Source organism: Pseudoliparis swirei, chromosome 14 (genome assembly GCF_029220125.1).
Source record: "Pseudoliparis swirei isolate HS2019 ecotype Mariana Trench chromosome 14, NWPU_hadal_v1, whole genome shotgun sequence".
NCBI classification, from domain to species: domain Eukaryota; kingdom Metazoa; phylum Chordata; class Actinopteri; order Perciformes; family Liparidae; genus Pseudoliparis; species Pseudoliparis swirei.
In genome coordinates, this window is record NC_079401.1 from 4,508,651 (window position 1) to 4,535,636 (window position 26,986).

The window sequence follows — 26,986 nt, forward strand, 5'->3', positions numbered from 1 at the left end:
ACATATCTATCTTTTTACACATCTACATATATATCTATCTACCTATCTATCTACATATCTATGTTTTTACATATCTACATATCTATCTACCTACCAACCTTTTTTCCCGGGCGCATCACTGCAGCCCACTGCTCCTTAATAACTAAGGATGGATTAAATGCAGAGAACTAAATTTCCCCTTGGGGATTAATAAAAGTGTATATTATATTATAAACCTATCTATCTATCTACATATCTATCTTTTTACATATCTACCTACCTACCTATCTATCCATCTACCTACCTATCTATATATCTATCTATCAATGGTGTGTTTTATTGCTTATGAATTCAACTTGTTCATGTATGAAAGGGAGAATGAGCTGTAACCTTTTTCAAATCAAACATAACCCTGCTTTCACATTTCTGTCCCGATCAGCCTTCAGACATGTACATTGTCCACTTCAGGCCATTGTACACTTCCCTAAATGTCACCAAGGACATGACCGTGGCGACCTCTCAACACATTGGCAACATGTTGACAAAGCCTTGTTCTGATTTCAACCAGCTGTCTTGGAAAATTACCCCCCGGGTCTTTCGTCTCGGTTCCTGTTTGAATAGCATGAATCACAAAAAAAATAGGGTATGTGTGTGTGTGTGTGTGGGGGGGGGGGGGCTCATCTCTCTGTCATGACGAGGAATTTCTGTAGTGTCTCTTGCTGCCTCCCGGGCACCCCTCCCACACTCCCCTCTGCATGGGAGTGAGTGAGTTCAAGAAAAGAAAAAAGGGCTGGACTTTCCTTAATTTGCTACGAGTTAGAATTACTTGAATCTGAGTCTCATGAGAACACTGAACTGCTGCTGCTGGGCTCGACTTGAGCTGCCCACTGACCTTCAGACTCCACTCAGACCCTGGAAGAGGACACCCAGCTGGATGCTCATGGAACCACAATAAGTGAATAAGGAATCTCTCCTCTGCCCTCTTTGCACTCCTCTGAATCTCCTCAGAGCTTCATACAGCAGAGCTCACAGGAGCCCCAAGTCAGCTACTTTGTGAGTTATGCACGCTCGAGTCTCAAACATGCCTGTTAAAGCTTGTCCTCTTCAGTTTGTGCAGTATGGGGGATGGCATTAACATGTGTCTGGGTCTTTTAAAAAAAAAATCCATCTCTGTCTTCTCTCTATCTTCCAGGGAAGCCATGGTGCCCTCGCTGCACTTGCTCCTGCTGCTGTGGGGACTTCCAGGTCTCTGGGCACAGGAACACGACTATGAGGAGGAGGTGGTGACCCCCAGGAAGAAGAATAGACTAAGTCCATCCAATTCCCTACCTCAAAATGGAAAATGTAAGTCTTTGATTTATTTGATTTTTTTTCTACATATTTTCCACTGTTGCTCTGACAGGTGGGCTCAGCTTTCACTTTTTCCATCACCGAAAAAACTTTTAAAAAGCTGCTGCTGCCACAGGTGGAAAACCCCCCCCAAAAAAACAAGGACATCGCTGAAGGATCCACTCATATCTCCCGGACTCCTCACAGCCATCCATCTCCTGCGTGTCTGCTCAATGCTCCGCCAACTAAATGTTTTACTCGGTCCGAATCCTGTTGCCCCCCGGGGCGCTTTCTCCCTGTGACATATTTCCATGAGGGTTAATGTGATTTATCCCCAGCACATATCAGATCGCAGAAGGTTGTTGCAGCAAGTTAAGTTGCTTTTATATCCTCTTAATAATAAACAAAAAACGATTCGCCACAATCACAAACTTAACACAGTGTTCCTGAAAAAGAGGCGAGACAGCCGGTAAATCACCGTTACCCTTCCTGAAGGCTCCACAGATGAACATCCCTCCCTCATGACACCTCGAGCTTATGAATCTTAATATGTGGCTGCATATGAAAGTGTGACGCACGCCAACTATATCTTGCTCAGCCGGCCGATATGAAAGTAATGAATCTATTTGCACACAGAAGTTTTGACTGGCTCCAAATCAAATAGAGGAGAGGCCATCTTTGCAAGCCAGATGCCGTTGGCCCTTGTTATGGCACTCGTGCGCAATCTTTTGGGGAAACTTTACATGACTTTGAAAAACAAATCTTGCTTTAACGGCCTCGCTTTCAAACCTGTGCCATGCTGTGCAGTAAATAGTTTCCTCCACATTCTCTAATCTAATTGTTTCCACACTAATGCTCGCCTGTTTTTCGGCTCGTAAACTTTCGTCTATACCCGGCAACATTTTCTCACGAGTGCCCGGTCGGTATTGAGACAAAATTACTTTTTCATGGTATTTTCTTTACTGAACCCTGCCATGCACATATTTTAAAAAAAATCCTGGCTATCTCGGCTAGCTGGCTCCACTTGTTTCCAGGTTTCATGCTAAGCTAAGCTCACGAGTGTACTTTCTCCTCTTACAATTCAGCGCTCGCAAGCGACGATTGCAACTTGGAGTTGGCCTTTCTGATCGACAGCTCGGAGAGCGCCAAGGAGAACCACGCCCAGGAGAAGCGCTTCGCCTCGGAAGTGATGGAGCGCCTGCAGAACCTCCAGCTGCAGACGGGCCGCCGCCTCAGGTCCCGCGCTGCCCTCCTTCAGTACAGCAGCCATGTCATCATCGAGCAGACCTTCAAGCAGTGGAGGGGCATCGAGGACTTCAAGGCCCGAATCGCTCCCATTGTGTACATCGGCCACGGCACCTACACCACCTTCGCCATCACCAACCTCACCCGTATTTACCTGGAGGAGTCGGACCCCAACAGCATCAAGGTGGCCGTCCTGCTCTTCGACGGCGTCTCGCACCCCAGGAACCCCGACATATTTGCAGCTGTGTCCGACGCCAAGAACCAGGGCGTCCGCTTCTTCACCGTCGGCATCACACCTGAAGCCAAAGCGGCCGCCAATTTAGCTCAGCTGCGGCTAATTGCTAGCACTCCGGCCTCGCGCTACCTTCACAACCTGCAGGACAGAGGTGTTGTCGATAAATTCATCAAAGAGATTGTGAGTAGGAATTATATTCAGATTTCTCTTTGGTTGTCAAAGTCTACTTTTTGATTTTATGCATGATTTGGTCATTTTGGATGACAATAAATAATGCTTATTCTTCTTTCAAATACTGGAACAGTACTGTAACTTTGTTTAAGAAATACATTATGCTCTTGCTAGATTCCTTTCTATACGTGGGAGTTTTTAATTAATTGCCATTTTGTGTTTTCTCCCGAAAGACTGACGATTTTTCAAAAAACACTTGCAAGAATGTGTAAATTGAATGCATGTTTTAATATTTGTTCATTGCCAAGTGTCTGGCAGGTGGAAGCTTCAAAGAGCTATTATGCAGAGCGACTTGTCAAATTAATCAAATGTTGGCGTCTCTTACGTCTTTGACACCACTCACTGCTTCATTCCTTGTCTTGATGCATCCCTGCTGCCATGGCAACAGGTCTGCTCATCACTGTAAAATGAAATGCACTCGTGACATCCACTTAAATGGGGCGAAATGAAAACTAAATTCCTCTTCGACAGCCACGTGTTAAGTCCAAAAAGACGTGTCTTTATTTTCAGTTGTTTACCGAGTGATTTGGGTAACTTAAAAAAAAAAAACGTTAATTTACCAGATAATTAGAACAAAAGCTGGAAGGCAACAACACCCTGCAGACACAACCGAGCTGACCGTAACACATGCTCCGCATTAAAAACTATCTGTGGGGTATAAGTTGGGTGCAGCAGGAGCACGGCAAGTACATGCATGCACGCTACATAATTCAGCCAGCTCCTCGAACGCCACCTCCAACATCACTCTTGACAAAGGTGGTGGGCATCCGAATATTACAAGGGGAAAAGTAATAGAAAACTTGCACTGCGGCTAGGACAGCATTGCACCCGACAGCCTCCAGAGTCCAGTACCAACCGGGCCGCGAGCAGGCTTTCTTCTCAATGCCCTACACAGGCAGCATCTGTATGCAATTCTTCAATCTTCCGTGATGGCATCAGACCGCAGCGCCCGGCCTCTCAGACCGTCTGTTTTGTCTTTCCCTTGCTATGGAAACACCCCCCCCCCCCCCCCTTCCTCTGTGACGCTGATTTCACTGATCAATCAATGCATGTGGTTTATGTTTAGTCTGGGCAAAATTTCCGCAATTTCCCCTGGTGCAGAGAATGCGGTTTTGCTTTGAAGAAAAAAGGCGACCCGCGGTGTGAAAACAAGGCCTGTCCTGAACACGATGAAACTCAGAGCCCGCTCGCAGAATCAGGTGGAGGAGGTCATCTGTCAAGCTGAACCCAGGCCAGCTGAGCGCAGGTTTAATTTGATGTTTGAGTAGCAGGTGTTTGTGGCTCCACACTCTTCCTGTGATGTAACTTTGAGACTAGAAGTAAAAGCTGACCTCAGATTGGGAACGTTTTCTACGGTCTCTTGTCTGTACATGTGTGCTGGTTGGATATAAAAATACCATATATGTAAATGAAGTCTGACAACATCTTGACATTCTTCTTTTCTTGCTCCACAGACGGCGCTGGCGGATGAAGGCGTGAGTCTGTAGAAGTTGGTCTTTCTGCACATTTCCCACATTTGTGTGCCTAAAATGTATCCCACCTGATTCTCCTTTCCCTGTGTTTGAAGTGTCCTCTGGCCCAGAGCAAGTGTGCCTGTGACAAGGGGGAGAGGGGAGCCAGCGGCCCTACTGTGAGTATCCCTCCGACCCCCATGGACGCCCCAAAGAGTTCATTATTACATCATTAAACTAGAACGGGCACTCGGTAGAGCGCATACCTTCGCATATCACAAGCTTGGGCATTGAATTATGAACATTTTGGCATTAGTTGCATGCCAATTGGACAAAAATGTATCGTGCTATGGTAAAAAAAAGATGTTGACCTTTCCATGACCTTGACCTTGACCTTTGACCCGATTGATCCCAAAATCTATCAAATGGTTCCCGGATAATAACCAATCATCCCACCAAATTTCATGTGATTCAAGAAGATTTTGACCTTTTCATGACCTTGACCATTGACCCGATCGATCCCAAAATCGAATCAACTCTGTCCCCGGATAATAAACAATCATCCTACCAAATTTCATGCGATTCGGTTCAATACTTTTTGAGTTCTGCGAATAACACTCATACAAATAAATAAATAAATAAATACACGGCGATCAAAACATAACCTTCTGCATTTTCAATGCGACGGTAATAAGTCATTATGATTAGAAATTGTATTCCAAATGTTTAAATCTTCCAGCGAATCATAAGCCTCTTCAACTGGCAGCTACTTTTATTTATTTAGCTGAACAAGGCTGCTACAACTAGCCACCTAGCATGGTAATTAGCTCGCTAGGTGGGATTGAGAACTTGGTTTAAAACTAAGCAGTTTTATTTTTTCTTTAGACATAGACAACTCTGTAAAGAGTCAAATGGTAGGCGGTATTTCTTGTTTTCTTGCTCTGCCCAGCAGGTGCCAGCTAACATGGCTAACACCCTCCACACTCTTCTAGCCCAGCTTGCTAGCCGGCTAAGTGAGTTGGCATTATTCAATATTTCATATCAAACTCTTTGGGTGGGAATCTATCTATCTTCTGCTCCAGACAGTGAGATTACTCCATAAAGACACAGCTGACAAAAGCACCTTTGATGCTAACACTCACGATAATTGCATGTGTGTGTGGGGATGATTGGTAATCATGTGGTTTCCCTGCAGCAGTGAGAGTAAAGCAGTAAAGTAAATGCCTTACATTCCTCTAACAGTATATTAGGAACGGGCCTAAACGGATATAAACATGGGAAATCAGACGGATCTTGTCCGTCGGCCGAGAGAACTCTGCCACTCGGGATGGTCTGAGGACGCATGGATGAGTTGTTGAGCGCATGACTTTCTTCGCCTGCCAACGCCATGTCGTGATGAGAGCGCTCCTTTAATTACACGGAGGTCATCCACAATTAGACTCAGCGGTTTCGCTTTGATGCGTCTTCACAGGATGAGAACAGAGCGATTACTCCGTTAAGCACAATGAACAAAAGCTGTTTCACATCGCTGGCAGCAGGCGCACACTGGCGGGAGCAGAGTGTGCCGTGCGGAGGCAAACGGACGAGATACGAGCACGCGCAGCGACGACACGAACTGCAGGAAGACGAGAGAAGAGCCAGACACTTGTTCGGGGAAAGTCGTCTCACACACAGACGTCTCGATGTCCCCCACTGACTCATCTGCTGCCAGAGGCAATGGCCTTCATCCACGCTGCATTTCAAACGGGCTTCCATGAGAGATCAGAGGGACGACTGTTCTACCGGCCGTCATCTGTTGTTCTACTGGCGGATAGCAAAATAATTACATTTTGGGAAATGCATTTGCCAAGAGTTAGAAGAGTTAAGACTAATACCGCTTATATCTCTCCGAAAGCCATAGCCAGCTGGCAGTTTGTGTAGCATAAAGACTGGAGACATGGTTTATTTCCAAAGGTGATGAAATCAGCCCCTCAAAGGCTAATTGACAAGTTTGGCTTCCTGTTTCCCTCTACTTCCAGTTTTAATGCTAAGCTAAGCTAACGGGATGCAGGCTGTCGCCTGATATTTAACACGCATACAAAAGTCATATGTTCTCATCTACATTCTTGTCCCCCAAGAAGACTTTTTATGTCCTTTTTTTTATTCAACAGATAATCTTGATTCAGATGATCTCATTGCCCTGGATACTAGAAATATAAAGTGCTTTTCCTTTAAAGCTTGGAAACAGGCTGAATCTCCTTCTTCCATCACTCTGAAGCACTCCTGATTGATTTCCAAGTCATTATTACCTTCGCATTGAAAATGCGGAAGGTTATGTTTTGATCGCCGTGTATTTATTTATTTATTTATTTGTATGCGTGTTATTCACAAAACTCAAAAAGTATTGAACCGAATCACATGAAATTTGGTGGGATGATTGGTTATTATCCGGGGACCAGTTGATTAGATTTTGGGATCGATCGGGTCAAAGGTCAAGGTCAAAGGTCATGAACAGGTCAAATCTTCTTGAATGGCATGAAATTTGGTGGGATGATTGGTTATTATCCGGGGACCATTTGATTAGATTTTGGGATCAATCGGGTCAAAGGTCAAGGTCATGGAAAGGTCAACATCTTTTTTTTACCATAGCACGATACATTTGTGTTCAATTGGCATGCAACTAATGCCAACATTTTCATAATTCAATGCCCAATCTTGTGATATGCGAAGGTATGCGCTCTACCGAGTGCCCATTCTAGTTACACATGTGCTCGGCCTAATGGTGCTACCATGACTTTCTCTTCAGGGCAAGAAGGGTCGTTCTGGAGAAGATGGAAGCCCCGGCTTAAGAGGAACCAAGGTGCTACCTACTCATTTAACCATCCGTTGTTTTTAATTAAAAATGCAATACACGCATATCGCCAGTTCAAGATATTGCTTGTGCAAACCAGGAGGCTTTTCCAGTTCAACTAAAAATCCCTCTTTCCTTTAGGGTGAGGGCGGGATAAGTGGACTTCTGGGTCGGGATGGAGCAGAGGTGAGCTGAGGGTCTTAGATCCGGTTGTTAAGATTACGTCTTTTCGTCTCTCACATTATTCCTTGCTCTTAAAGGAAAAGAGACACGTCTTGTTCTGTTTTGGTTGTTGCCTGTCTGCTTCCAACTTAACAGGACTGTTTTGTGCACACAGGGAAAGTCGGGATACAAAGGAGAGAAGGTACAGTATGAATTCCGCTGAAGTCTATATGCATATGCTCCCGATGGTCGGTCAAAGTATCGGGTTCCTCCCGCTTGTGGAAAATCTGCAACAATGAGAGAAACTGGAGAATTAGGTTTTCCAGACCTGATAAAGAGCCTTGAAAGGGAGCATGCATAGAGAAGAACTATCTACGCTTTTTATTCTCCATTTTTCATCTGTGTTTAATGTCAAGTCTGTCTGCAAGTATCTCAAGTTACTGTTAAAGGAGTTTAATTATGTAAATCCTGTGTCATCAGTTGTTGCACACCAGCAGCTGGGATGTTATATCTTCCAAAAATAAATTGCTCCTCATAAATTACTTGAATTAAGGAAATGCTCTGCTGAGAGTTCACTTCACTGCGTTTCCTTCCCTTACAGGGAGAGAGAGGGGAGTGTGGCACACCTGGAATCAAGGGAGACAGAGTAAGTCACCTTGTAATGTTGTAAAATCATAAGGCCTTGTTTAGGATCACCATCGATCATGAATATTAACTTTATTAACTTATATTTTCTAGGGTCCTGAAGGTGCCATTGGCCCGAGAGGAAACCGTGGACTTCAGGTGAAATCGGACATTCTTTTTTCTTGCATTTAATCCAATGAATCCTTTGCTGAGCCCCATTAGTTATTGCTGCTACACATGCCACCATTCTCGCATGGCAAATATGCATTTTACAATTATACAGATTCACCACTCTGAATTTATATGGATTTTGGAAACAATGTGTCTTCAAATTGTAGATGTTATCGACTGAAATGACAGCTCCGTAGCATATTTGATCAGTTGTAGCTAGCAAGCTAATTAACAAAAGCCTGTGTGCTGGTTGAAAACAGAGTCTCCAGCTAACGTCAGTGTCTCCAGCTAACGTCAGTGTCTCCAGCTAACGTCAGTGTCTCCAGCTAACGTCACTGTCTTAAGCTAACGTCAGTGTCTCCAGCTAACGTCAGTCTCTCCAGCTAACTTCACTGTCTCCAGTTAATGACCAATCTCCATAATCTCCATTAACTTCTACTTTATAATACCCATGAGTAACCGCCACATTTTTATCCAACAACTCAGGGTACGCTTGGTCCACCTGGTGATATCGGACCTGAAGGTATAATGGGTAAAAAAGTAAGTGTTCCTCTTGATGCCTTTGAAATGATGTTTTGCCACCAAATCTTTTAAATCTGGGAAGTGTTCAAGTAAAAAAGGAAACTAAGAAAGTCAATCAAACTTCCTCCTCTCCAACTTGAGTGCCAAAGACATCCCTTTTCCCTTCTCCAAAACCAAATACATCTCTGAAGGATTCAGGGTTTTAAGTTGTTTTCCAGTCTGGTTCCATCATTGTTTCCGTGTCACGGGATTCATCAGCACACAGATAATGAATAACCTCGTTGCCTGTGGCAGAGAGGAAAAGTGAAATGCGTTGCTGCATGTGGAGAAAACCCCATGTGACGTAATTAAGTGTTTTCTCTGTTTCTGAGGATTTTCTCAGAGCAAGGGTACATTCTGGAGGTTCAGACAAAATCCATTTATCAAAGGCATGAATAAATACAGAACAATGATATCACAAATGTCAAGTAGCACTACGAACTGATGGGATGACCACGCAGTTAAACACTCATTTGTGAGTTATGTTCCGTGGAACATTTGAAACCCCTCTGAATTGCCACATCTGTTATTGCCTTGCCAGCTTATTTGTCCGTTCCTGCTTTTTAAACCACCTTTCTCATGTTTTATAGCTGCCAATTCTGCCATGAGCCCACACTCCCCACCGAGTGTTCCCTCCTTAATTATTTTTGGAAGAATGTTCACGTTGATTGTCTGGCTGTCATTCTATATCACCTGAATGGCGGTGTAATGTCTGGCTTTAAACATTGCCCCAACTTGCCTGAAAGAGCAAGGGAAATGGCAAACAAGAAAGTGCCGGTATGCGCATGCTCACATTTCCACACCCTCTTCACGCCTCTCGTGTGCCGATCGCGTTGATTTACAGCCTCCGAGTGAATAATTACATTCTTTAAGAATATATTCCTGACTGTAGGAATGACGGAGCCCTATAGCACAGGTCTAATCCCCCTTAACACAGGTTGAAACCCCCTTTTTAAAATAACAACATATGAAATGTGTAGCAGGGATTGGGAGAACATAGAATGTTTGCTGGTTTTGGGTTTTCATTATTTGCACTCGGATACATTTTTTAAGACAGGATTTTTTTTCTTTCTTAATACGGGAAAAAAATAAAATAAGAATTTTCGCGGCAGGGTCTGCATCTAAAATGTTCATTTAACGTTGATGATTGTGTTAATCCTCCACCGGGCGTACACAATCACCCATTAATGCTGTCAAACCTGCACAGCTCTACTGACGTCCCATGGTGTCAAAATGTGGGCATGAACAAAGCGGCGTGTTTGCTCACTTGCACATGTCTCTCCCTGCCCGACTTTTTTTATAGGGGGAAAGGGGGCTTTCTGGGCCACCTGGAATCCAAGGGGAAACAGGGATCGGCCTTCCGGGACCCAAGGTAAAGACTTATTTGACAATGATCTCCCTGTGCCTCGCCCTGTTCCTGCACTCACCGTGTCCCTTTCCACTCCACAGGGGGATGTCGGCTACCAGGGGCCAACCGGGCCCCACGGTCCTCCGGGAATTGGCGAGCACGGACTACCGGTGAGTAAGAAGCACACACACCTCATACCGAGGCTACAGGCGGTGGCAGCGCAACATCGATGGACCCTTGGCTGAGCCCCGGCACTGATGCTGTTGTGTACCTGTCAAGCCTTCCACTGTAGCGCGCCACAAATGCAGTTTAAAATAATAATCCATAGCTCGCCAATTCTTTTAGCTCGCACAGCAGACACACACTTGTTTTTTGTTTTGATTTAGCAAATAGTGAAATGAGATTAAGTTGAATTTTCATTGCGTTGTTCTCAGGGGCCTCAAGGGCCACAGGGAGTCCAAGGAGAGAGAGGACAGATCGGAGAAGGTCTCCCTGGACCAAAGGTGAGTTTGTGTGTTTTATCGGTTTTTTTGGGGGGGTGCTCACCGTTTTCTTTCCTTGGCACACCTGCATTCAAACATGTTTCAAGCTTTCAACCTTTTGACCCCATTTCCATGCGTTCAATTTTAATTTGTCGCCCCTAACCTGACACGCTCAAAGGCCTCGCCTGACCTACAGATTCCAGAGGGTAATGACAGGGCATCGACCGCGAGAATGTTTACAAGAGACGATGACGCAACACAGACGTTACATAACACGTGCAGTCTTATGTAACGTCTCGTGCAGTTCAAGAAATAAAATGCAGTAGTGAGATGCAGAATTTGATTGATATCCTTGAATCTGGTTCAATTAAAGGCAACAGCAAACAGAAGTCTTCAATCTGGATTTAGAGGAGCTGTGGATCTCTGAGGGACTCTGAGGGACAAAGTATTTTCAAGAGCTCCTTCCTAATAACAACAAGTCGAAGGTTTTCCAGAGTATATATGTTTCACCCCCCCCCCCCCCCACCCACTCCTAAATACTGTAGCAACAACATTGTTATGCCTCCACGCCGGTAACATTATGCTCGTCCGTCCATCCGTCAATAAATTGGTATAAAATATGTGAAAATAGAGAAATAATGAGCTAATATTCCTTGTGTTTAATGCTGCCAAAGGTAAATAAGCTCATACGCGTGTTCAGGATCTTCTTCTCTGGTATTTGGCACAACGTTGACGTCGCCTTCACCGCCACCTAATGGCCTCGGGTCATTATTTCAACTCTGATAAAAAATTTAAGACAGGGGTTTTTTTTCTTTCTTAATACGGGAAAAATATAATTTTTTTGAAATATTCGCGGCAGGGTCTGAATCTAAAATGTTCATTTGATGATTGTGTTAATCCTCCACCGGGCGTACACAATCACCCATTAATTCTGTTTAGTGTCTTTAACGCGAAGCACAGATGTTTCTTTACATGCCGTGTCGGCGGAGCGAAACCAACAAACCAAAACCCTTTGTTCTTTTCATAATTGCAGACAGTCAGCCGAAATCTAAGGGGCTCCAGTTACTGGAATGCTTTTAGGTAATCGCAGAACGGAATCCCGTTTTATCTTCAGTCACAACACTCGAGCGACATCGCTGTAACTCAGGGGAAAATAATACTTTTTTCCACTCCCCCCCCACGCCTTCATCTGATTTATCGTTTGTCGCCTTTCCAGCTAGTTTCCCCTCCTGAACCGGAGGCGTTGTACCTCGTACCCTTAGATTGGCCTCGGGGGGGCAATTTTTTTTCTTCCCTCTCCAAGAGGTGGCGTTCATGTTCTCGAGGAGCGTTCTTCACACGGCGTGTCTCGACAAGCTCCGGATTCACGGCAGCTCGGCAGCAGTATTAGCTCCACATCATTAGCACCTTGGCTCACATGCAAAAATAAGATTGCAGAGTTATGAAAATAAACCTCTGCTTCCCGTACATGCAAATGCTCATCAATGTATTCATGTACCGCTTTACTTTACTGTTGTAATCCCTAACTTTATGTCTATCCTGGTCTTTTATGATTCTTACATTTACAGATCCTCTCCAGACACATTTTAATCAGAATGTTGGACAAACAAGAAATTTGTAAAAGATGTAAAATAGTCGTTTCCCTCATGAAATAGTCAGTAACCGAGAGTCCAACCACCGAGAGGAGGTTAAAAGCACCTCCTTCTCCCTCTATGCAGAAAGAAATAGGGAAGAATATATAAAGCGTGTGGGGGGCGTGTCCTGTAGTGGGCGTGTCCTGTGGTGGGTGTGTCCTGTAGTACATGTGTCCTGTGGTGGGCGTGTCCTGTAGTGGGTGTGTCCTGTGGTAGGTGTGTCCTGTAGTGGGCGTGTCCTGTAGTAGGTGTGTCCTGTAGCGGGCGTGTCCTGTAGCGGGCGTGTCCTGTAGCGGGTGTGTCCTGTAGTAGGTGTATCCTGTAGTGGGCGTGTCCTATAGTGGGTGTGTCCTGTAGTACGTGTGTCCTGTAGTGGGCGTGTCCTATAGTGGGGGTGTCTTGCAGTGGGCGTGTCCTGTAGTGGGCGTGTCCTATAGTGGGGGTGTCTTGCAGTGGGCGTGTCCTGTATTAGGTGTGTTCTATAGTAGGCGTGTCAGATAGTCCCACTTGTAATTAGGAGGTACCTCAATCATTCTCACAAACAACTATATTTCCCGGGTCGTACAGAGAAGGAATGTGGAAACTTCCCTCTGTTGACAGACTGTCGATGCTTTACATCAGTTTACATCGTAAATGTCAGACGGTGAAAACCAACAGGAACGCCGTGTCGGGGGTTACGGGGTCTTTAAAGTCCGATGTGGGACTTGTAATAACTCACAGTGATTTGAAAAGCATTGTTTTGCTTTGTGGTCACAACAGGCCAAAGCTACCCGCCGGTGAAATGGACTCCGTCTCTATAAACAGGGCTGCACGTCAACTTCAGACCAAGACATGTAGCCGTAAACACAGACAGGAGTTAAAAAAGAATGTTTTCACCCAAACCTCAATGTGGATGCCCAATTATGCAATAGAAGTGCAAATCACATTCTCTGTCTGTGATTGAGAAGGAACTTTCTCTGGCCTTCACCGTTGACCTCCCTGTGCTCTCAAAAGATCTTTCTCTGTGAATCTTTCCTTTTCAAGAGGCGATAGATGCCATAACTGCTGTGCGTCTCCACAGGGCGGGCGAGGCTTGGACGGGCAGCGGGGGCTCAGAGGACAGCCGGGCGCCGGAATCAAAGGCGGCAAGGTAAGAGCGCGAATAAAGACGCCCGCACACGAGCACGGAGACAAAGCCCGAGTCCAGTTGCGGGGGGAAAGAAAGAAGAAGAAAGTGGGCAGCGTCTCCACCGAATGCATTCAGCGTGGCGTTATACACGAGGTTGCAGTCGAATGGAGGACAGAGTGTAGGAGGAGGGAAGCGTCACACTGTGTGGACCTTAGGAGAGCTACACAAAGGTCCTCCCGATCAGGTGTGTGTGTGTAGAGCTACACAAAGGTCCTCCCGATCAGGTGTGTGTGTGTAGAGCTACACAAAGGTCCTCCCGATCAGGTGTGTGTGTAGAGCTACACAAAGGTCCTCCCAATCAGGTGTGTGTGTGTGTGTGTGTGTGGAGCTACACGGCCATCTGGCAATCCTTTAGCGCGCACACGATGATTAAAAAAAAAAAAAAGTGTAGCACGATCTCCATTATGTCACCGGAACATTTGGGAATGAATGAAACCCTAGAAGAAGAAAAGAGCGTTTCATTAAGTGGGTCTTTTTAAACCAAATATCAGTTATTACTGGCAGAGAGGCCGCTGGCAGTTTTACTGCAACGTTTCCGTGCGGTAATGACAAACCAGCGCCCTGACGGATGACATGCCGTGGATGAGACTGCACCTTCATCATGGCACACATCCTGAGCCGAGAGGAAGCGCACACGGGCTCTGGGAAACGCGCTCCTTTCATATGTGGGTGCTTTCCACATCATCATAAATCAGGAAATGTCCCAGTCGGTATCTGAGTGCGATGCCCCGTCGTGTAATCGACGCTGAACACGCTGTAATCATCATGAACCTTCACATGTCAACCCACAGGGGGACTTTGGGCCTCTGGGTCTTCCAGGGCTGCTCGGTCTCCCAGGAGCAGGAATACAGGGCGAGAAGGCAAGTGACACCACTTTGGCTTAAACTGACGTACAATTAAACTTGTGCATGTTACTCCTTGAACCCCCCCCCCCACCCACCCACCCTCCCTCCCTCCCTCCCTCCTCCTCCTTCTGTTTCATACATGGTGGAGCTCTGGATCGTGGTCCATGCCTCCTACTTATTATTCATACACTCTGTCATATTCAATGAATGTGTTGTAACTAATGATCATTCCGGTCACATGACATCTATTCTCCTCCTCTGTTGCTCTCTTGAAGGTTTCTTCCCTTTCTTTCTCCTTTTTTCTATTTCTTGTGAGTTTTTCCTGATCCGATGTGAGGTCAAAGGTCAGGGATGTCGTATGTGTACAGGTTGTAAAGCCCTCTGATGATAATTCGTAATTTATGATATTGGGCTATATCAAATAAACTGAAAATTGAAATTGAATCCCAAGAATGTAGATTCTAAATAATTCAATATTTTTAGGGACTGTGCAGAAATGATTGGGGTGTTTTTTTGTTTACATGAATAATTCCAAATAATAGAACTCAAGATGGATGAGTGAACACGATGTGGTCTTTGTATGAAGTCAGTCGGACTGAATAAGGAACAGGAAGTGCCAAAAAATGCTGATACATTTCCTGCCTGTCGGACTCGTCCTGGCTGCACTATTGTTCACCAGCCAGCTCCCCATCTCTGCTTGAACTTCCGGTGGTCCCATTGCATTGTGGGTAATCTAAGCATGAGATTTTGACAGGGAAGAATGTGCAAGAAGAAAGGATATCTGAGGTTCTACAAATCCTTTTTCAGGAGACCATCAAAGCTCTCGGAGTGCAATGCTTTTATAACGTAATAATGCCATGTTTCACATCTTTTGGGGAATTATGGGTTTTCAAACTTTGGCCATCTGCCAATCATTCTGTACGGTCCCTTAGCCGTCCACTGTGTGTTAGTTTTAGATTTTTTGGTATTTAATTATTATGTCTATCACTCCTTTGCAGGGCATGGAAGGACCGAGGGGGCCACCGGGGGGCAGAGGCCAACCAGGAGAGGGCTTTCCTGGATCCAAGGTTCATACATACACTCAACGCTCATTTTAAATAAACACGCTGTTTTAGTAAAAAAAAGAAAAAACAAAACTAGGGGTAATATTCGTTCAGGGACTCAGGAATCTGAAGCTGCATCTCAAAAGTGTCCAATGAGATCTCGATGAGGCCGGTGTTGTCTCCCACAGGGGGACCAGGGGTTGCCCGGCGAGGTCGGCTCCACCGGAGAGAGAGGGGCCGGAGACGCCGGAGCTAAGGTACACACTCACATCAGCAGCTCGCTGCAGAGCTTCAGCGGTCCACCACCTGAGACACATCCAATCTGTTCCTCAGGGCGAGCCGGGGTCCACGGGGCTGTCTGGTTTGCCGGGTCTGCCGGGAGAGGACGGAGCCCCCGGGCAGAAGGTACCTCAGATCACCACTGACTGCGTCTGAATGTTTCCTCTGATATCAAAACCCCTGAAAGTAATCCGGTTTGTTTGGGTCTTTAGGGGGAGCCGGGAGCTGCAGGTCTCAGGGGGTCCGAGGGGGCTCCTGGAATCGGCATCCAGGGGGAAAAGGTAAAATATAAAGTGACGCACTTCCTGTTTACTTTCCATTAGGACTTAGCTGCCCTGTATATATAAAGATGATCGTCACAGCTGCTATCAGACGAGTAACTGTGTTCCCAATGTGACCTTTCAGGGCGACCAAGGCCAAAGAGGAATAAGGGGCTTGTTGGGTCCACCTGGCATTGCCGGACCCTCCGGACCAAAGGTGAGGAGCTAGTGAGCTGGATTAGCCAATCAACTCCGTCCATTGTCCTGCTAGACGGGCCGTCGTGGTGAGGAATAGCCAGGAGACACGTGAGTTCATGATTTTGACCACTTGTCTCGCATTCATCTTCTTCAGGGGGAACCAGGTTCACAAGGAAGGGGGTCTACCCGGGCCACCGGGCCGCTTCGTCTCCGGGCCCAAGGTAACGGCTCCCAGATGGCGACTGCGAGTGTTACAAGTGTCGGTAACATGTCGATGAGTGTTTCATGATCTCCATATTCAACACGTCAAGAGACGATTAGAATAAAGTGGAAGAATCTCGTGGCACCAGCGCCTGTCTCTAGTCAACGTGCCCCCTTCATATTTAGAATCACCGATTTATTATTATTTTACGTGGAACTGCTTTATGTTCGTGTTTGTCGTTGTTTTTTTTCATTCTTTTTTTTAATTGAAAGTAGGCATTAATTAATATTTTTTGTTTTACATATTTAGAGCAAGAAGTGTAAAAAATACAGCAAACAAAAAAGATACAGAATGAAACAAAAAACTGAAAGAAAAAATATATATACTGTATATATTTATATTTATAAATATATATTTATATATATTTGTGTTTTTGTTGTTTTTAATTATTTTTTTAATTGAATGTGGGCATTAATTAGTCATTTAAAGATGTCTTTAAGGCAATTGACATTGCATGTGCAGATTTTTAGATGATGCTCATTTTAGTTTTATATTTAGAGCAAGAAGTGTAAAAAATACAGCAAACAACAAAAAAGAGACCGAATGAAACAAAAAACTAAAAGAAAATATATATATTTATATATGTATATATATATATATATTTGTGTTTTTTACTGGTTTTAATCACCTCGGAGAGGAGGAGACTTCAGACGCCAATGGTGGTGAAGACAGAAACTCCCATGATGCCACGCTGCACCTCCGCCAAGACCACCAGCTAGATTAAAATACAATGCTCCTCTCATATAGTTCTGAATCAGAACCACCCCAACGTTGGGCAGTGGAAAGGGGGAGGGGCCTGTGTTGCATCATGTTTTATAATCTCATCAGAGGTTTTGTATAACTTGTCCAATATTTCCTTTTATCTCAAGTTGATTAGTGCTCCCGTGTGTTCTAGGGGGATTTGGGCCCAAGTGGTCCTCCCGGTCCGATTGGAGAGACTGGCTACGGACTTCCTGGTCCAAAGGTAAACACCCTCTACACATCTGCTCTGTGTGTTTGTGTGCGTTGCTCTCTGTAAATCTCTCAGTATCCTTTGCGTGAACGGACTGTTTGTCTGCCCTAGGGGGACCGGGGGATTTCTGGACCTGCAGGTCCATTCGGCCCCAAAGGAGACGGCTACCCCGGCCCCGTGGTGAGGAACTGACCTAGAAGCTGACGCGTCCACGCGTACATCTGTTCATCCACCCCACATCCTGTCGCCCATCCATCCGTCCTCTTCCAGCCCCGTATCCATGTATTACTACACGTTACAGTAGCTGAGCCTCATGAACCTTCAGAACGAGGACGTAGGGGAGTTGGGGCCCAATGCAGAGCAAAGGGACGTCTGGGCGATGGGGGTAAATGTACTGGAGAAGATATTTATATATAGTTTCCAAGAGTTGTTCTTGTCGTGCAATGACAACCGGAGCAGATCAAACAGAATATAGTTCCTATGTTTCAACTCTGCTTGTTTAGATGATCAAACAAACAATACATCATTATTTAGTTCTTTGTGTTTGGATGCTGGAGCGTAGCTTGCGTTAGCAACATGGCTAACAAGCAGAAACAACAAAATAAACACAGATACTTTTTTGGGGCTTTGATGTTTCTATTTGTTCCAGAAACAAACCCAGATGTTTGTTTTTGGCTTCATTGTAACTCCATTTTAAAAAAGGACAAGTTTGATGGGCGGGACTATCACCTTCCTGGAGTCTCCGCCAGTTTCCCAGCTAAACGTCAAAGGATTTATTCATTCATTCCACTCATGTCTGAGAGTATTCACTGTGTGCCGTGTGGTTTTAGGGCCCTCCCGGTCTGCCCGGACTCTTAGGGGAACCGGGCCAGGAAGGACTGGGCGTCCCCGGACCCAAGGTGAGAACCTGGATCTGTCAGATCGAACACGATGTTTGTCAAGGAAGTGCATGTCGGTTAAAGATGAGGAGAGCGATATTATGATACAGATTAATTATTACTGCCGCGTTGCTCGTGATTAACCTCGGAGCCAAAGAAGATGTCCAACGCAGAAGGTTTTGTCCTTTAGTTTCAGAGCTCTGAAGATGAGTGAACGATGTGGGGGTCATTCACTTGAGGAAACTACTTATAGAAGCAGGATTCTGCTCTGCATGGGACTCATTAGAATGATGTCTTGTACATTTCTGTTATGTAATATGCAGGGTTCGTACGGTCATGGAAAACCTGGAGAAGTCATCGAATTTTATTTCCAGGCCTGGAAAAGTCCTGGAAATGTGTTATATTCATATTTTCATTCACGCAGTTTGATTAAAAGAATAAACATTTATATAAAGAGGAATTTTTTTGGTGTTAATTCTGTAGAATACTTTTTTTTTTCTAAATATATTTCCACCAGGACAAAACTTCCCCAAGAGGTTTTTGGTCCAATGAACCGAACAAAATATTTTTTAAACATAATGTCTGTTTTTCTCATCTTTATATAAACTTTACGTTCGTTTTTTAAACAGTTGGTTGTCAAAATATCCAAAAGAAATCAAAAATCAATTATTTACAACTATTAAATAACCCACAAAACAAAAACAACCTTTTAATCAAACTATTGTCTCTCACTAATTATATGTAATTTATTTGTGTCATTCATACTTCGTGTATACTGAGATTTCACACGATGTTTGCTCATGGGGACGTGGTTAAAGTCCTGTGAATCCGCTGATGTATCTGTTCATATATACTTCCTCCCTCGCAGGGGGACGTTGGTTTCCGAGGACTTCCTGGTTTACCGGGACCCGCTGGCGAAGGCCTCCAAGGATCTCTGGTACTTGATATCTTTTCATATTTGACTGTCTCTGCGCCACATTGACACGTGTTGACTTGGGCACAACGGCGAGATTTCACTTGACATACGACCGAGTGGATGGGATTGAGTCATACCCTCTGAAGGTTTACAGCTTAGAAGGGGGGGGGGGGGGGGGTGGAGTGCACAAGGGCCTTATATTCCAACAGTCCCCATATGCGTCTGATGAGAAGCAACACCCTCACATCTCCACATCCCCCCCCCCCCCCCCCCCCCGAAGTCCCTGCGGGCTCCGGACCGGCGTTGTTTCTGCAGGTCCGGGCGCTGTCGTGAGGCAGGATTTTAATTGAGGACTCAAGAGAATTTGGCGTTGTCAGAAACTCAGGTGGAAGACGGCAATAGTCGACACCTAGAAAATGCCTTTTTGCACATAAAAGTTCGGGGTCACCTAGAAGAAGGGAAAACAATTTAGAAATGTTCTTATTTTTCGAAGAAAAGCACTGTTTTATTCAAATTAGATCACATTAAGTTAATCATAAATACACTCTCTACATTGTTAATGTGGTAAATGACTATTCTCTGGTTTTTAATGACTAATCTCTGGTGTTTAATGACTATTCTCTGGTGTTTAACGAAGTCTCTACAGAGGTGTGTAGAAGCCCATCTTCAGTTCAGGTTCTGGGGTTCAGGTTCTAGGGTTCAGGTTCTGGGGTTCAGGTTCTCTTCAGATGGGGCGACCTTGATCGGTCCTTTCTTGCGTGGGGAATCCAGGAAGTGCCGTGTAATGCGGCGCTCACTGTGTTCTCCGTACTGCAGGGTAACCCTGGGCGGCCCGGCTCCCCGGGGCCAACGGGGCCACCGGGACAAGGAGTCCAAGGACCAAAGGTAGGCACACGGGTGTTGTCCTTCCTCGAGAAGTCCAGCTCTCTTTAAACTCCAGAGGTTCAAAGTAGATGCTTCCCGTGTGTGATTCAGGGGCAACTCGGGTCCCAGGGCATGACGGGCCCGCGGGGGATTCCCGGAGAAGGTTTCCCCGGAGCTAAAGTGAGTCGCCTTGTCGCGCAGCACTTCTGAACTGTTTTTGTTTCTTCATGCACACGTAATTGACTTTCTCCCGCCACGTGTGACAGGGGGACCGCGGCTCGGGAGGAGAGAAGGGGCTGAAGGGAATCAAAGGAGATTTGGGGGATTCTGGAACCACGGGGCAGACTGTGAGTGACCCATGAAGTCCATTTATTGTTCTCTGATCCATACTACTTATCAATAATACTGTGTATTCTCACCTCAGGGACGATCTGGGGTCAAAGGTGAAGCGGGCCTCACGGTGAGTCGTCACATTCTTTTATCTACGTTTTTTTCCAGTGTTGGAATGTTGTTAACTATATTTACTGAAGTAGAAATTGGAGGTATTTTTACTTCATAATAATAATAATAATAATACACTACCGTTCAAAAGTTTGGGATCACCCAGACAATTTCGTGTCTTCCATGAAAAATCACACTTTTATTTATCTTTCAGCTGTGCTAACATAATTACACAAGGGTTTAGTCTTCTAAAGCGATTAGCAAACAAAATGTACCATTAACACTGGGAGTGATAGTTGATGGAAATGGCCTCTATACACCATGGAGATATTCATCATTAACCAGACCAGTTCCACCTAGAATATATTAGATTTATATAGCGCTATATAGAAAACTCAAAGACGCTTCATACTTGTCCATATCTCAGAGAAAGATACTCAAACACTAGTCTGACAGCTTCTAGTCATGGAAAACCTGGAAAAAATCTTGGAATTTTTAAATGGTTAATTCCAGGGATGGAAAAGTCATTGGAAAAAGAAGATAACAATCTTAAAAGTTTGGGAAAAGTCATGGAAATGTGTTATATTCATTTGTTAATGTACACGGTATATATACTGTACGCTTTGGAATTCTCATTGTTAGTTTAAATAGAGCATTTTTTCACTTTTTCCAGAGATTTCAAAAAATGTTTGGAAAATTCCTGAAAACCCATCGGTCAACACGTGTATGAACCCTGCTTCTAGTGACACTTTTCACACCCTTCCTGTCCAGTAAAAAGCATTCATCTCCACATGTTGGTGATTTTTGTCATTCTAATGTTTCTTATAAAACTGGAGGATGCGGTACAAAAGGCTAAAAAGGGATTAAAGAAAGATGTATTTCTGTTGTAGGGTAATGGAATAATGTTGTTGTTTTTTAGGGAATTATTTATAAAAAAAATCTTGAGAGTTAAAAATGTAAAAAAAACGGATTAATATGGAAGATGTGTGTATATATATATATATATTTTTTTATTTTGTTTTTTTTTTTTTTTTTTTTTTTTTTTCTTTTTTTTCTTTTTTTATTTTTATTTTTTTTTTTATTTTTGATAGGAATTAGGATAGGAATTTTTAAGCATTTCTTTTTTTTCCCTTTTCAGTCTTTCTTTTGTAAAGTGCTCCATGAAAAAAAACCTCCTGCTATTTTTAAAGTATCTGGATTCTCTTTTCGCCGCTCGTGTTTATTTTTACACTTTGTTGGTGTGCTTTTATTTCAGAGAGAGGACGTCATACGGATGATCAAAGAGATCTGCGGTAAAGTATCCTTGAGATCTTTTGCAGTAAATATGTATCGACCCGGCAACACGCATGTCATGAGAGACGTTTTCCTTTGTGAATGTCTCGACTTATCCGAAACGGACATTTCCCCCGTGATGTCAACCGCGCTGTGATGTGATTCCAGGGTGTGGGATCAAGTGCAAGGAGAGGCCCATGGAGCTGGTGTTCGTCATCGACAGCTCCGAGAGCGTGGGCCCGGAGAACTTTGAGATCATCAAGGACTTCGTCAACGCGCTGGTGGACCGGGTCACGGTGGGCCGCAACGCCACCCGCATCGGCCTGGTGCTGTACAGCCTGGAGGTGAAGCTGGTGTTCAACCTGGCTCGCCACGGCAACAAGCAGGACATCAAGCAGGCCATCAGGAACATCCCGTACATGGGCGAGGGCACCTACACCGGCACGGCGATCCGAAAAGCCACGCAGGAGGCCTTCTACAGCTCGCGAGTAGGTGTCAGCAAGGTGGCCATCGTGATCACCGACGGGAAGACGGACAAGCGGGAACCCGTGAAGCTGGACATCGCCGTGAGGGAAGCGCACGCCGCCAACATTGAGATGTTCGCCCTGGGCATCGTGAACACCTCGGACCTGACGCAGGCCGAGTTCATGAGGGAGCTCAACCTGATCGCCTCTGAGCCGGACAGCGAGCACATGTTCCTCATCGATGACTTCAACACCCTGCCAGGTTAGAGAGGTCTGGCTTCGTGTTGTGTTGGGTACGAAATGTCAGTCAAGGGCCAGGCTAGCAGTTTCCCCCCGCTTCCAGTCTTTGTGCTAAGCTAAGCTAACCACCTGCTGGCTCTGGCTCCATATCAAGGCACTGTTGTGGTTCATGATATGCTTTTGAAAAACTGGTTCAAACTCAAACACAGCTATGGTCCTTTAATACATCACAAATGTTAGATACTACAACCGAGGCTTAAAGCTAACGTGATTCCTCTTTTCCTGAGTGTCCTCAACTCGCTAGAAAGGTTTTAACATGAGAGTCTACAGAGGAAAAGACGACCACGGTCAATGGGTTTTGGAGCCTTTGCCTCAGAACCACAAGCGTGACCCTTACGGAGACGCTAGAAAACAAAATAGTTCGTGCCCTTTGTAGCATTCAAGCGGTAAGATCGGCCAGAGGTACCGGTAACCTCAACCAATGGGCTGTCCCGTATCCCCGGCTCTGACTTCTCCTCCCGGTGTCTTTTCTCTCTCAGCGCTGGAATCCAAGCTGGTCAGCCAGTTCTGCGAGGACGAGAACGGAGACCTGATATACAACAGATTATCTAACGGCTACGGGAACAACGGCAACAGGAACGGCAACAGGAACGGCAACAACCACGCCGCCGGCGGCTACGGGTACCAGCCGGCGACGGAGCAGCAAGTGCTGAGCGGCCGGCGGTCCGGCGGCAGCTCGCAGAGCCACGGAGGCCGGGCAGAGACCACCGGGCACGTCAGCCACGGGTCCAACGCGGGACAGGTAGGCGGACATGTGAGTGTACGCGCATTATTTTTTTTAAAAAGTTAGAAAACAGGTTTTAATACTGCTGGTTTTTGTCACCGCCAGGGAGGAGGAGGAGGAGGAGGAGGAGGAGGAGGAGGGCAGCTCTTGTTCACCGAGACACACGTGGGACCCGAGCGCGGGGACACATTTAACCGCAACACCTCGGTCGTCAGAACTCCCACCCGAGAGGATTCCTCCAGTACGCGAGGCTCCTCCTCATCCTCCTCCTCTTCATCTTCTTCTTCGACCAGAATTATCACATCCTCCTCAGGTGTCTCCGTATCGCACAAGCCCGCCCTGAGGCCAGCGCTCCCTAAAGGTACAGACCGCCTGCTCTTCTAGGTTAGGATCATCGTTACGTAAGAGGTGGACCACAACAAACACGTCAATAGTAATTGCAGAGAAACACGATCAACAAAGAAAGCAAGCCGCTTCCTGTTCAAGAACATTATTCAATCATACCTCCAGTTTCTATTCAAGTCAAACAAGACTTTCCTCGTAGCGGCTGCATGAGTGTTTCTGAATGCATCGTTCCTCTTGAGTGTTTTCAAAATAGCACTCCCTGGGAGACACGTTTTTAATTGTAAAAAGATTAGATTGAATGTAGATATATGAAAAGCTGTGATGAGTGTAAATTAGCTGCTGTGTCTTTTCAACGCCATGAGAGTTCATGAAATCTGAGGTGTGGCTTCAAGACGTTCATTTACCTCGAAACACACGTCAGGCTCTGAATTCACTCCGTATGAGACACAGCGATCCCTCTGAGAGCTCCAGGACGCCACGTAGGAGTAAAAATGCACTTCGCTGAAAGAGTGAGATCTTCTTCGATTTACTAAATAAATCGTAAACCCAGCCAGAGGCAATTATCCGGAAGCAAGGAATGTTTAACGATGAAAGAGAGAAGAGTGGTGTAAAATTGTTGGATCCTCTGAAACTAAAAATAAAACATCGGATTAGCATACGACGATCCTCGATGCATCATCTCCTCAAGTCCCGTCTCACGGTGATCGGTGATGTCTGGTCACCTGGATGATGACTCTCCAGCCCGCTGTGTTTCGACTGACCTGTGGGTTGTGAGTGACAGGCGCAGTAATGAGGTCACGTCGGTGAGGAGCAGCGGCGGGGCAATTATTTCTGACGCCACACGGGGATAATTACCTTCGCATTGAAAATGCGGAAGGTTATGTTTTGATCGCCATTTATTTATTTATTTATTTATTTGTATGCGTGTTATTCGCATAACAAAAAAAGTTTTAAACCGAATCGCATGAAATTTGGTGGGATGATTGGTTATTATCCGGGGACCATTTGATTAGATTTTGGGATCAATCGGGCCAAAGGTCAAGGTCATGGAAATGTCAAAATCTTCTTTTTACCATAGCACGTCAATTTTCATCCAATTGGCATGCAACTAATGCCAAAATGTTCATAATTCAATGCCCAATCTTGTCATATGCGAAGGTATGCGCTCTACCGAGTGCCCATTCTAATTTCATATAGAATCGTCTCATTTCCCTCCCGCAGAGACCGTACCCTTGGACCCGCGGTGCGTCCTGGTCCTGGACCAGGGCACGTGTCGGGACTATAACATCCGCTGGTACTACGACAAGCAGGCCAACGCCTGCGCCCAGTTCTGGTACGGAGGCTGCAACGGCAACCGGAACCGCTTCGACGTGGAGGAGGAGTGCAAGAGGGCGTGTGTGGTCGCCTGACCCCCCGGTACGCTCTCGTGACGCAGCCCTGACATATTCATGCTTTACAGCCAAATCCATCAGTTTTTTTCATCTTTTTTTTCAAATTTCCCGTCGCTGAAATGCCAGCTACACCAATTATATTGGTTCCAAATGTTTGAAAGTATTGACTCTCTCACATGTTGTCTCTTTCCAGGTGGCCGAGTGAAGGCATCTGCCTCTCGTCTCGCTATACTTCAAGGAGGGGGCGGCAATCCAAGCCATTTTTTTAACAGGGTTATGGAAAGCCTCTGCCCAATCCTTCGGGCGTGTACATGTACACGGATGTTCCGTGTCACGGTTACATTTCAGTTTCCATTCTTTGTGCCCCCCCCCCCCCCCCCCCCCTACTCTGATTGATACCTCCACTGCTCTGTATTTCTATTTCAGCGCCTCACTCCGGTAGCGGGACATGATCATAGTTTTTCCATACGTGAATGCTGAGATTGTGAAAAAGTGGACTGGACAGTAAGAAAAAGCCTTTTCAAAGAGTCAGTCAGTCAGTGTGTCATAGAGACATGGTGTAGCTGTGTGTTCCTTTACTCAATCAATCACTGTATTAGCGCATAATCACAAGAGCCGATGACACACACACACACAAGAAGCCTCTCATGTAGTTTGTTCTTTCCTTCATATGAAACAAAATGACTGATGCTCTGTAACTTCATGAAATAATGGTGCTTGAATGTGTTTTTTTCCTTTTTTTTATTATTATTTTTTCCGAATGAAAATGTGATGTTTTGCGTTTCTTTCTGACCACGGACTGTGGACAGTGATGATGTCACTGTAGACGCTCGACTTGTACTTTCACTGTCACGACATTAACCAGCTGTGTACCGACTGTATCAATCCATATTGTGACATTACATGGACGACATTTGACGTCAAACATTTGTAATAAATCTGATCCAAACTAATATAGTGTGTGTAATGGCATCACATTCATGGTAAGGGGCTGTATGCTAATTATCTTCGCTTGATTGACTTTACATGAAGACTAGATCATGGTGAAAGTCCAGCAGTGAATGTTATCAATTGTTTTAATTAACAGTGGAGAAATTAGAAACATGTTGATTTTCAGTTTTTGGACAATTTAACAGCATTTTGTATATTTTAGTTCAAAAATAAAGAATGGATGGACTATTGGGTAAACGGAAGATATAATTAGTTTGCCATACATTTGATAACTGCAATTTAAATTTTTAATGTTGAGGAAATTATTAACACCAGCATAACCACCGTGATGTCTTCACGTTGAGTAGAGTCTTCACTTTAATCTACTGTGGCTGTGGGGACGAGTTTTCTATCGCAGAAATCTGCTCTCCCCGTCTGGTTGAATGACATGTTAGACACTCATCGAGAAGTAGTCTGATCTATCTTTAGTGCTGCCCACGGGAGAAATGTTACCTCACTCCTCACACTGTATCAAGCCACACAAATAAGACTTAACAATACAAGATCTTATTGATCCAGACACATCGGTAAAGGCGTTTTTACATTTTTTTCCTTTTTACATATATGTGCGACTGAGCAAATTTACACCATTTATCTTTGAGAAGAAAGAAAAACACAGTGAATAAACATGTTCAGTGGTGAAATGAACGGATTGAGGTGTGTTTATATGCAGAGCAACACACTCTCACGCGGTCACACAACCAAGCGGCTGGATAATGAGACACCCCACGGGGGAAAGGGGGAGCTGATTGGTGGACAGAACAGCTTGTAAGTGAAGCTTCACCTGTTTCTGCACACAGCTGCTGCACCCAAACTTTTCTAGTCCGCTTTTAGCTTTTCAATCTCACTTAAATAACACCACGCTGTGATGAGACGGCACAAAACAAGGCACGATCCTCCACGGATTTGGCTGGTTCCTTGAAGGAATTGTAGCAAAAGATTCAGCTGAGGAATAAGTGAAGGAAAGTTTAAAAATACCAGTAAATCTTAAAAAATTAAATAAAACCTGTAAAAGTTAGAATGTGTTGATGCGAATTATTTTAGTAGAATCTTGGGAATTATTTAGATGAACTCTTAAGCCATTTTTTTTTGTTTTAAATCTAATTTTCTCA

The 26,986-nt window shown here is 44.9% G+C and overlaps 1 protein-coding gene across 1 annotated transcript; it reads left to right on the forward strand.

Annotated features, from left to right (window-relative positions):
• Positions 1-953: 953 nt before the first annotated feature.
• On the forward strand, positions 954-25,837 carry LOC130204734 (collagen alpha-1(XXVIII) chain-like). The gene is given in 37 exon segments (XM_056431681.1): positions 954-1,032; positions 1,172-1,323; positions 2,394-2,968; positions 4,474-4,494; positions 4,587-4,649; positions 7,256-7,309; positions 7,442-7,486; positions 7,638-7,664; positions 8,064-8,108; positions 8,201-8,245; positions 8,744-8,797; positions 10,122-10,190; positions 10,268-10,336; positions 10,601-10,669; positions 13,343-13,411; positions 14,242-14,310; positions 15,294-15,362; positions 15,527-15,595; positions 15,672-15,743; positions 15,830-15,898; positions 16,023-16,094; positions 16,230-16,258; positions 16,260-16,296; positions 17,233-17,301; positions 17,401-17,469; positions 18,120-18,188; positions 19,036-19,104; positions 19,900-19,968; positions 20,059-20,127; positions 20,214-20,294; positions 20,372-20,407; positions 21,644-21,680; positions 21,829-22,386; positions 22,904-23,166; positions 23,254-23,509; positions 24,715-24,909; positions 25,078-25,837. Coding segments are annotated over 35 exon segments (3,669 nt in total). The 5' UTR covers positions 954-1,032; positions 1,172-1,178; the 3' UTR covers positions 24,903-24,909; positions 25,078-25,837.
• The last annotated feature ends 1,149 nt before the right edge of the window (positions 25,838-26,986 follow it).